This window comes from Thamnophis elegans, chromosome 4, assembly GCF_009769535.1.
Source record: "Thamnophis elegans isolate rThaEle1 chromosome 4, rThaEle1.pri, whole genome shotgun sequence".
NCBI lineage: Eukaryota > Metazoa > Chordata > Lepidosauria > Squamata > Colubridae > Thamnophis > Thamnophis elegans.
Window position 1 is genome coordinate 53,796,979 of NC_045544.1, and position 12,143 is coordinate 53,809,121.

The 12,143-nt window shown below is 36.4% G+C and overlaps 1 protein-coding gene across 3 annotated transcripts in view; it reads left to right on the forward strand.

The window, feature by feature from the left end:
• The window catches only part of MTHFD1L (methylenetetrahydrofolate dehydrogenase (NADP+ dependent) 1 like), a 144,266-nt gene that overhangs the window by 3,516 nt on the left and 128,607 nt on the right, over nucleotides 1-12,143 (forward strand). For 2 of the 3 annotated variants that reach the window (XM_032216815.1, XM_032216818.1), the window contains exons 3-7: nucleotides 534-584; nucleotides 676-729; nucleotides 3,650-3,774; nucleotides 5,289-5,389; nucleotides 7,540-7,679. In XM_032216815.1, the coding sequence (XP_032072706.1) occupies nucleotides 534-584; nucleotides 676-729; nucleotides 3,650-3,774; nucleotides 5,289-5,389; nucleotides 7,540-7,679 (471 nt within the window). Of the gene's footprint in view, nucleotides 1-533; nucleotides 585-675; nucleotides 730-2,336; nucleotides 2,393-3,649; nucleotides 3,775-5,288; nucleotides 5,390-7,539; nucleotides 7,680-12,143 lie in introns of those variants that run through there. The other variant, XM_032216817.1, reaches the window with a different exon arrangement.

Here is a 12,143-nt window from a genome sequence, read left to right on the forward strand (position 1 = left end):
CACTATACCACAATGTCTTATTGTGCCATACTGTTTCATCTCCTGCTTAGGAAACCACCATGTGTGCATAATGCCATATTTGCTGCAAAAAGTCTGCCCGTATACCTTGGAGAGTCAAAAAATGCTAAAATATTCCTGTACAGATTCCTAGTCTTTTCATTTTTTGTGTGTTTTGTTTTTGCTGTATATCTGAAAATCATGCTACTATGTTTCCATCCCTTTCTGTTTTGCTTCTGTACTACTGCAAGAATATGAAAGGGTCAGACTTTGCTAAAATAATTTCAAAGATTTGCAAAGCAATTTTATATCATAGATCTTGTGAAAGATATTTGATAACCCTCCCTAAATTTGCTTCTTATATGTTAGTTATGGAATACAAGTATTTTCTATTCAGTTCAGTTAATCATAGACTCAATTTCAAATCTCTGATTTCCAACCACTTTTACTTTGGTTATTACTTGCAGACCATTGCTTTTCCAGAATATTTTATTTAGCCTCTTACAATTTTATCTTCCTTTTCTATTTTTTTCAAGGTCGGTGATGATTGTTTGGGACAAGAAATTATCAGAAAAGTTGCTAAAGAGGTAAAAGTATAGGGGAAAAAAACTTTCTCCACTAAAAAAAAATTAAGCATTGAAAGATGGTTGAATTTATTTATTCATTTTTTCCTTTTAGATTGGTGTGGATATTGTTCATATTTGTCTTCCCTATGACAGTACTGAAAACGAGGTAAACATTTTAAAAATTATACTTATTTACATGTTCTGTGTTGTTAGATTTGATATAATCTTAGAAATAATTATCTCAATCCTATGCAAGTTTGCTCTACTTTCTGAAAAGCTACAGGATTCAATGAAGTTAATGAGTAAAATAGTATTACTTGCATATTATTAATTAGTTCATAAACATATTCAATCTAAATAAAATCTCTCTGAGATAGTTAAACATGACAATTTTTAGCTCTATCCAAATAAAAACTAGTACAGTTGTTTATTTATATTTGTATTGCTATCAGAAGATACTTCGCCAATCAGAAACCAATAGCTGTTGAATGTAAATGTTCAAATGATCAAATAAAAAGTTTTCAACTCAGTACTATTTGGGGAATTATTATCAGGCTTATCATTGCAGTGATCATTTTATGTAATTTATATGTGCTAGTTTTACAATGGCATGACTACAAAATTAGCAACAACAAAAACTATCAGTGTGGCATAAATTCAAAGACTCCTTTGTGCAAAAAGAAACATTTCTACACACAAATAGTTATTTTTCTTAAATGTAGCTTTTCAAGAGATATCAAAAGCTACATCTAAAAAGATAAGCATTTCTCTATGGAAATTATCTGATCCAAGATTATAATCAAACAATAAATCAACAGGATTTCAAAAAGAAATTAAAACTATGGTGTTATATTCAATTATCTGGGAATAAGCCGTAAAATGTAATGGGACTTGCTTTTGTGTAGATATGCATACACCATTTTATATATTTTAATAAAAATGTGGATTTATGAAAAGATATTATCGAGAATTGAATGTGAATATATGTAAACATATATGAAGATCTAAATTAATACCAAGCACAGAGTTTACCAAAAATGTTTCCTGCAAGATTCCACACAAAAAAAATCTTGGTTATTAATATTGTAGTGTACGCTAAGGTTATGCTATGATTTCTGCCAGCACAGGATTATTTTCATGTTTCAATCCCTCAGATTAAACTAGACATAAACTAATAAGTGAGTCTGAAGTTTCATTACATGTTCTGGCAAGTTGGCACAGTGTAATGAACTTTATGAAAGTTTTCAGATCTGGCAAGTTGGCACAATGTAATGAAAATATAAGCCCTCTTTTGAGGTAAACTTTATTTCTAGTGCCCACATGGACATACCCAGAATGGTAATTTAGAAGTGACTCATTAGTACCTTCTTTCAGAGTGATTTCGTCAAATTACTATGCTATTCTTTCACAATGGCTTGCTGTCAACCTTACCAGGTAGATCAGAAAGGAAACATAAGCAGATAACCTAATTCTATTTTATGGAAAAGCTAACAGAATCATACAAGTCTAAAACTTGAAATCTCTCACCGTCTCTTTTTATAGCCTGATAAGTTAGGGAGAATCCTTTTTATGTTTGTTTCACTCTCCCTTATGTGGCTGTGGGCTCACCCTCCTTATCTGATTGTTCCCTAAGGAACTCTTCCTCCCCTCCTCCTCACATACCATTACACTTGCCATATTCAACCTATTCGCTTTTATCAGGATTTGCCAATGTTGTCTGAATACTGTCACTTGTAGGTTACCTGAAATGTATTTGTGCCTGTTTGTTTATAGTTCTCCAAAATACTTTTATCCCCCTGCATTCTGTTCTGAGAAGCTGAACAATAAAAGTAAGTTAAAAATATGGAGAATATGGTTATTAATAATGTCAAGTCTTAATGATTTTTAATTGCCCCCAATACTGGAGAGAGAGCCAGTTTGGTGTAGTGTTTGAGGCAGGAGCCTAGAAAGCAGGCTAGAAAATGTGAGTTCTAGTCCTGCTTAGGTACAAAGCCAGCTGGGTGACCTTGGGCCAGTTCCACTGTCTCAGTCCTAGGAAGCAGGCAGTGGAAAACTACTTCTGAAATACCTCAGCAGGAAAACTGCAGGGACCTGTCCAGACAATCATGAAGAATCATAAACGTACCCAGGGTGCATTTATGACAGAGTGTGCACACACACATACACACATACTAACAAGTACTAAAGATGGCATGCCTGAATGCCATGGGAATGCAAGTTACTGGAGGACACAAGTAAGAGAACACAACTGTGGTGTGTTTTGCCATGTGGATTTCCCAGGTTGACGCTTATAGGAAGAAAATATTGATATACACTTTTACATATAACTCCTCTTCCATTTTGTGGATACTGAGTCTTTGAAAAACAGACAGCTACTTTCTTCATGTTCTTATAATGTCCTCCCTTACCATGCTCCACTAGAGAATATTTAGGGAAGTACACTGGGCTGTGTGAGTAAGGGGGGAAAAAAGGAGTCTCCTGCTATTTTTGCAGAGATCTACTTTTGTTGTGGTCTGCAAGTCTGTCCATGACCTTTGGATTTTTCAGTGAAAACATGTTGTCCATATTCCATGTATAATATTCATTCACTTATCTGGTGTGTTGGATTTTTTCCATGCTGAAATTATGATTTTATCTTTGTTGCCTCCTTTTTACTGAATAGAACAAATGTTCCTGACAGTAATTATGCAGCTTTGCTATGGCTGCTCTTTCTGTTGACTGTGAACTTGTGGACTGCTGCAGATTCAAGCTTTGTACTGATATCTGACTCCCACACACATCTCCTTGATCTGCTTTCATGTAACCTCATTCTCATACGGTTCCTTTATCACGGAGCACCAGTCCTCAGTTGGACACTGGAATGATGTAGTTCATGTAACTGCCTATAAATGACATAAGCACAATAGGGCCATAATTGATTTTTTATGATCATAATTATGACTGTATTTTTGAAATGAAAGTGCATTTGCCATTAGTCAGCTTCTTCATATTTTAAACTTTCAATAACTTTATATACGATAACATTTTTATTGGTAACATGGCTCTTTTTAAATTTGACTCTGTTAACCTTGTGTGTTACCTTTTAGGTCATAGGTGAAATTATAAAACTCAACGAGGATCCTAGAATTCATGGACTTCTCCTTCGCCTTTATAGAGAATCATATACAAGCAAAATATTGAATGCTGTGAAACCAGAGAAAGATGTGAATGGGTAAGCTAAACTTTGTAAATTTCGTTGAGCAGATCTGGATTTTGCATCTTTAAAAAAGTTGTGCAAGCATATGGATTTCATACTTTTAAGAACAGATTAATAAGAAAAATAAGCTAGTAGTTTTCCAAAATTAAATATAAAGCTACTCTGTAAATCATGTTGGTTAGAACACAACCTTAGCATTCTGCAAATCCACAAAAGAGAGTGCTCAAATATATTAGATGTTGTTTTTAAGGCCCTTCTTAAAGTCTTTTATTCTATTCCAAGCTTCTGAAAGGCATCTGTACTGCTAAACATACCAGTAATGAGAAAAGCCAATTATTTAAACAATAAAACAAGTCAGATATATCTAATATACAAACAAATAACAGATTTCTCTCAGCTGCACCTAGATGTTTCAGGGATGTTTTTCATTCCCATCTCCTTGGGGCCAAGCAAAACAGGTGTGAAAGCTTAGGTAGCATTGGGGCAAAGGGATTAAGAGCTTTGCAGCTGCCTTTAAGAAATGTAAGCGGTGGCTCCTTCTGAATAATACTTGGAGTAACTTGTCTATCCAGTGATTTACAGAAGTGAATTTAGATCATGGGGGCCTCACTAGGCTTTGACCAGCATATAAACTGCTGTATATAAAAAGCAGACTGGGCTAGAGCTGGGGTGGGGGAGTAGTTTTAAGAGGTAGAAATTGGAACCTAGAAAAAGATTCCACAAAAAGAGCCAAAATTCTGGTTAGGGAACCCAGAGGCTAGAATAACGGCGTTAGTGGTGGAGTGCAACTTTTAGTTTCCCGATTTTAGGTCTGATTTGTAACTCCAATGTTTTTTTTCCAAATTGTATTCAGACCAGAGGTGGTATTCAGGAGGTTCTGACCAGTTCTGGAGAACTGGTAGTGGAAATTTTGAGTAGTTTGGAAAACCAGTAAATACCACCTGACTCTGGCCCCGCCCCCATCTATTATCTGCCTCCTGAGTCCCAGCTGATCAGGAAGGAATGGGAATTTTGCAGTAATTTTCCCCTGGAGTAAGGAGGGAATGGAGATTTTACAGTAGCCTTCTCTTGCCATACCCACCATACCACTCTCACAAAACCAAACCACACCCATCAAGCCATGCCCCCGAAACGATAGTCAAAAACGTTTGAATCCCATCACTGATTCAGACTAATTGCCTGGGCTATTAGCACCAGGGGTGGGAGGGACAGGGAGAATGAAGGATAGAAGACACAAATAAGATACTTTCAGATATTGAAATGATTCACTGAGAGAATTTTTTTTAACATCAGCAGATCAAGGGTAGGCAATCTAACTTCGTGGTTTAGGAGTATGCGAGGACCAAGCTTGGCAGAGCTGGACTAAGTACTTAGGATACACATGCTAATAAAAAAGATTAGCTTGTTACTGAAGCCTTTGTATTGTCCTTGTATTATGAGTTTTATTTTAAAAGCACAACCAAAGCTTTTGCTTGCATTTTCTTACATAAATTGCTGAGGACTGCCACATTCTCTGATTTTTGTTACAGAATAACAGATTTTAATTTGGCAAGATTAGTGCATGGAGACATGCGTGAATGTGTGGTTCCACCTATTGCCAGTGCTGTGATCAAACTTCTGGAAAAGCAAGGTACGATAGTAAATTATATTTAGTATCTCAGATCACTGTTCTTTGCTTGTCTTGGCTCATGTTTGACTTCCCAGTGACAACTTGTCTAAATAATTGGCCTACCTTGCAATTTCTTTGTTCCACTAGAATCAGTATTATTTACTAAAATAAGTACAAATCTAGTGTCCTATGGATTGCAATGCTCATTTGCAATGAAATTGGCAGTGGTTTCTGATAGGTCACTTATTTATATCTGAATTGCTAATGGGCATAAAATGTTAATGCTACTCAGAGAAAAAGGAAGAGAAAGCTGTTGTTTCTACCTTCCCTTTACCGTACTGACAAACAGAAAAAGAGCATATAAAAAAAAGAAATAAATTGCTCAATCCTTCTTCCTTTCTTATTGGTTTGTCTCTGAACTTCCCATTGTTTCCTGCACAATCCACTACTAATAAAATGTGGATTGTAAGTTTGTGAAGTTTATTCATGATCATTAAAATAATCACTGACAGGAAGATATGATATTTAGGTGTATGCATGTTTCAAACATGGTCTGAAGAAGCTGTTTGCTGTTTCTTAATGTCATATTTCCATGGGAGTCTGAAAAGTAGGTGCCATTTGTTAAGGTTAATGGGACTAATAAATAGCAGAAAAGTGTTTCATGCATAAATAGGCACAATATTTTTCTGCTTATTTACTTCTGCACAGTAGAGTTCTTCATGAACATCTGAGCCAGCTGTGAATTTACACATAATATGCCATTAAAAATTGGCAGAGAATTAAGAGTGTCTGATTATATTTTTGATTTTTAATATACTGTAGATAATATAGTGTTTCAAATTTGAAGTTAAAAAGAGAATTTGGAGTGGGCATAGATGCACATATAGAACCTCACCCAGTGGCATCTAGTGAAAAAAGCTGCACATTTTCCTGGGCTCATGAGTTAGCTGTGCAATCCCAAGAAAATACAGATTTGAATTAAGGAGAGGAGCATTTCCATATACACTAAAAGCATCTTATTGAACTTTGCTGGCACTTAGCTAAAAGTCCTATTTTAGCCAGGTTGGTTTTAAAGTACTTTTTCAAGTGCTGCAGATCTCTAATGTTAAAGATGCAGATTCATGCTTGGGTGATGTGCTAGAGTGAGGAAGGAAGAATCAAACTTTTGAAATCTGCACCTCAAAATGTATGTCTTTATGTGTGGAGTAGATCAGCGGTCCTCAACTTTTGCGGCTCGCCGGCCTAGCGGGGGCAGTGGAGAGAGAAACTTGGCTACACAAGCAGCGGGTGCACACACGCGTGTGCAAATCTGAACTTGTGGGAGCAGTAGGCTGGCACACGTGCAGTTTGACTTGCTCAAGTTGAGCTGCACACACGTGTGCATGTGCACTGGCCCGTTGCTCATGCAAATCGAACTGTGTGCACATGGATGCCAGCCCACTGCTCACAGGGCCTGGTTCCAAATAGCTCTCAATTCAGTAGTGGGCCGGGGGTTGGGGACCCCTGGAGTAGGGGAATGAGTGAAAGAGAGGGCATTACAGGGTATGAAAGGGTGTGATATTGAATGTCCTCTATTTAAATCACTAGGACTTCTGAGACTTTAATAGAGGGTATAGAAGTAAGAAATTGCAATTGTAAATTTTTTAAAAAATAGAATACCACATGTATCGGTTTGGCACTGGATGCAATTAAGGTGACTAAACAAGCAACATTTGTAAGTAAATATGTATTTTTAATTGAGCATAATATGTATTTTAAAAGGTGGAATAAAAATATAAATTTCAGACCTAGAACTCACAGTCCCCTGGTTTCCTAGCCAGCATTTTAAATACTACATCAAATTGGATTTCATTAATGTTGTTAATGTTGTCATTAATATTTCTGCTATTCACACCAAAACCACATTTTTTCATATATGTGCATAAAAAAAACTGCTTTTGGTGTCTCAGTCTGTCAAATTTAATTGGTGTGCTCTGTGTCACACTGATTTTGGTCATAGAAAAAATTCCTAAACTATAATGCAGGTCTAGCCTATTTTATTTTAATAGAATAGTTTTTTTTCACAACAGAGAACAGTTTAGGAACACTAAGCTTCCATTTTGTCATTTTGTTTCTCTAGTAATTTGCTCTTACTGTAGATAATGAGAACAATTGTTATCTTTTGCTTTCAGCATGTAATACCCTAGATGGAAAAAAATTATTACTTTTGGGCATCCAAGGACCATTGGAAGTTTCCTTGCAGTGTCTTCTTCAAAGAAAAGGGGTCATGACTATGAGTTTGTCATGGAACATGAAGCAACTCCAGACAATGGTAAATATATCAAGGGCATAATACTTTTCTCTCTAGTTTGTTTGCTATCTTGTCATTATGGATCATTCAGAATTTTGAATATGTCACAAAAGCATTTGTTCCTTCAAAAAAACATAGTTTAAAGAAATATAAGCAAAGTGTACATTACTTCATCTCTAGATTTACTAGCTGGGTCCACATTTCACTATGTCCTAGTTTTTAACCATTTTAATAACGTTCCATTTGGTTGAGTGCACATATTGCAGTAAAGGCATAAATTATGGATTGTGAAATTCACTGCACTGTACTGCTCTGCCTTTCTTCCATTCGTGCTCTTTCTTTATTTAGTGTTCAAGACAACATAGGAACAATCAAACACATGAATATATTGCATATATTCTCAGCTACTAGAGAGTGAAACTGCTATATAAAAAAGGGCTTTAATATCCAGCTATTAAATTATTGTGTACAAATAAATGTAGCATCTTCTTTCTTGGGTGTGGCATTTTCAAAGTGAGAGCAAGGGCAGGCTGCTGTCTTCACTCCCATTCTAGCTGGGAAGGTAAATCGGGTACATATAAGTTATCAAAAAAAGCCTCTTACATTGAAGTACATGGTGTTTTTAAAAAAATTCTGTCAGTAATAGAAACAATATAAAATCATTGATGCTAAACATTCCCAGCTTCTCACACTTTAGAGATGCCCCAAACTCTATAATCTATAAAATTTAATTTAACTGCTCCATAAAATGCTTTATATTGTAGTTTTCATTCACATCCATGATTTTATTGGACAAAACTATGTTATAAAAACCTAGGAAAGGAAAAAGTAGCATTTCAATGGAATTAAAGGCACAAGGAGAAAAGGAATCACAAGAAAAGCATCCTTTCTTCCATGACATCCATGCATGGCTTGATAGATTGCCTTTTGTTCCTTCAGTTCCCATTTCTCTTTTCAAGGAAGTCATCAGCTCCAATTAAATATACCTTTCTTAATTTTCCTCTTGATCTCATTGTATATATTTCAATTGTGTATTTGTTTTGTAATTACTGTATTTTTTGAACTATAAGTGGACCTTTTTCCCTCAAAAAAAGAGGGTGAAAATCTGGGTGCATTTTATACACCAAATGCAGCATTTTTGGCCGCCTGAAAATCTTGCCTCTTCAAAATCTTGGTGCGTCTTATACTCCGAAAAATACGGTATATCCTGATTCAGTTTCTTTATAAGATCAAAAACCCTTCAGTGTGCTTTGTTTATACTGGTCAGTAACTTTTGTATTCAGTCCACATTCATTCTTTATTTTCTCTCTTTTTCTAAGCTCACCTGCCTCTTTAAATAACCCGCTTTAATACCAGAAGGGGAAGAAACAAACTCTTGCACACAGGACATTTAGTTCAAATACCACTAGCATTCCATAGTGCACATACCGCTATCTTTCAATGGACATGCACACATACTGCATTAAACTTTCTTTACCCTTTCCCACATCATTTAGTGGATATTCTACCCAAGTATACTGTTTCATGTATGTACTTATTTTCCGATCTTTTATGTATATCTTGCTATATACAGGCAGTTCTCCTTTAGCAACCACAACTGGGACTGGCAACTTCATCACTAAGAAAAGCAGTTGCTAAATGGGAAATCACGTAACCAGAACTTGGGTTTCCTTTCCCTCATTCCCAGCTCATCCTGTGGGCACTGTGGTAACCAGCTGAAACCGACAACATTAATCAGTTTCAAACCTGCCTGGATAATGTACAAGAAGGGAATTAATCTTTCCAGAATTCATTGGAGAGAAAGGGATTACAAGTGAGTAAGCAGGCCCACAATGGAGAGTACACATCATGAGAAATACTTTGGGTCTAGCAGCCATGAAAACACTATGCAAATAGTCTAGTGAATTCCCCATTGTGAGCATCCTTGTCTTCCTCTCTATTCCATGTTGAGCCATTCACAAAGCATTTCTTTTATTTCCCTACATGCCTTGCTTCTTTCATAAACTGCACATCTGACACTCAGCAATCAACATTCAACTCCATATTTACACAAGTCGTCTTCACATGCTTTTTCTAGATCAACAAAAAAAGTTTATTTCTTTAATTCATACGTTTCTCTTAACCTTTTGAGGGAGTCCCAAGAAGAAGCACGACAATGAATACTGATTCTGTCTTTATTGTAAAGTTAGAATTGTAAGAATCTTGAAGTTGAAAGTATCTCTTCCATCCCTTGTTTTTACTCTCCCAAAACAAGGGAGGGTACTTTCTGAGATGCTTTTTCAACTTCTCATTCCGGATGCAAGTTTCATTTTTGAGACCAGGGTCTGATTACTGTTATCCCTACTAAGGAGCAAAATCTGATCTGTTCCCTACTTACTTGGTTTAAACTGCATTGCACTTGTCAATTTTTGTTCATTGTCACTGTCATACTCTATCAATCAAATATGTTGAAACACCTTCCCAAAGACTCCAAATGAATCCTCCTTGTTGATGATGATGATGTTAATTTTTAATTCATTGGCAACAGGAGCAAAGGAAGTGTCAGTGCTGATGAAGTCAAGGAAAGCTTTGTCATAATTGGCTTTTTTATGTTTTGGCCCCAGCAATTTATTTGAGGATACTGACTGCAAATTCTGGAATGCTGGAATGCAAAATAAGCATTGCAATTTCTCTGGCTCGGTTGGAATCCAGCTTCCAGTATTCCACAGATTTCCAGAAGGTGGCAGCCAAGTCAAATAGGGTGGCTGATCTTTTTCTGTTTGGAGTTCATAATTGAAACTATAAAATATGTTTTCCCTAAACTGAACAGCTGTGATGCTAAGATATGTCTCCATTGGAAAGATTCTGTTTTTACAGCTGCTGAGGTTACCGTATCATTTTGTTCATGAAAATTCGGAAAAGCATAATTGTTGTCCCCAATGTGGAAACAACCTCCTTAAATTTTAAAATTCTGGCAATTGTCCTAACTTGTTTAGTCTTCATGGCATCACATTGTATTTTGATAATTGTGCAATTATAATAAAATGATATTTTAATTTTATTACAGTAATATACAATTAAGGGTGGTGCAGTGGCTCAGCGGTTGAGATACTCGGCTTGTCGGTTGGAAAGCCGGCAGGCCAGGTTCAAGACCCGAACGCCACACGATGGGGTGAGTTCCCATTCTTTCCGCAGCTCCTGCTCAGTTCAGAAGCATGGAAATGGGAGTAGATAAATAGGTACCACTTCAGTGGGAAGGTAACAACACTCTGTGATGTCATGCTGGCCGCATGATCATGGAAATGTTTTTGAACAGTACTGGCTCAATGGCCTTGAAACAGAGATGAGCACCATCCCCTACAGTCAGCAATAATTGGCAGAGTAAAATCCACAGGGACTCCTTTATTTTACCTTTGGCCACATTAAAGGAAAAATAAAACTTGTGAAATACTATTGCAAATCCCTGCATAGTGGTGAATTTTGGTTTTGAGATTCATACCTTAAACCTAAGATTTCTTTTAATTTTTGGGTACATATCTCTTTAATATAAAGATCAACATTTGTCTTTGAATATAGTCAGTCCTAATCTGGTAATCTTCAGATATGTGGGGACTGCAAGTCCCAGAATCCCAGTCAACAGTGCCTTCACATCTGGAGGATATCTGGTGGGAGAGGCTCACGAATCCTAATTCTCAAATCAGCTTCATATCATCCTATGTTAGCCAATTGATGTGGAACTGAATAAGGATGTGGACAGCAAGGACAGACACATTGTACCTGTCAATAGGATAAGAACAAGAGTAAGCATTTCTTGATGACTCATGGAATTAGCAGGACAGCAATAACTGGGTGTACTGCTTTCTCATTAACACAAAGCCATTGTTGGAGATCCCACTGTAATAATGTTCCCAGTTTTGAAACAAGCATTCTTGTCCTGTTACGAACAGAGGAAACACCTGTGTCTCATATGCAAACATGGGGAAAAAGTTATTATTCTTTGAGTTGAAAAATTTAGATATATTGATTGATTGTACTTTTATATCTCCAGACTCCATAAAGACTCCAGGTGGATCACTACCTAAAACAGAAAAACAGAAAATCACAACATATTAATCAAGTGTGGATATAATACAAATAGGTGCAGTGCTGTCAGCTCATTCCCCAGATGCCCTCTGGAAATGTTTGGTTTTCAGTAGCTTCTAGGAGACCACAATGAGGTTCTGGTCTAACTTCAAGAGGGAAGCCATTCCATAATATGGGACCACAACTCAAAAACATTGATTGGGAACTTTTTCCTCTTTTGCCATCCAAAAGATGTTGATATCAAAAGATATTGACAGATATCTGCACTGAAATGTTCAATGCCTAAGTGTCAAGTTTCACAGGGTTTTATAGGTTTAAACTTCAATATTGAACTGTATTGGGACCCTATTCATTATCAAGGTAGTGACCATGTTATGGAACTGTGTTGATCCTGATTTGCTAATTTTTGAACTCTGGTATTTG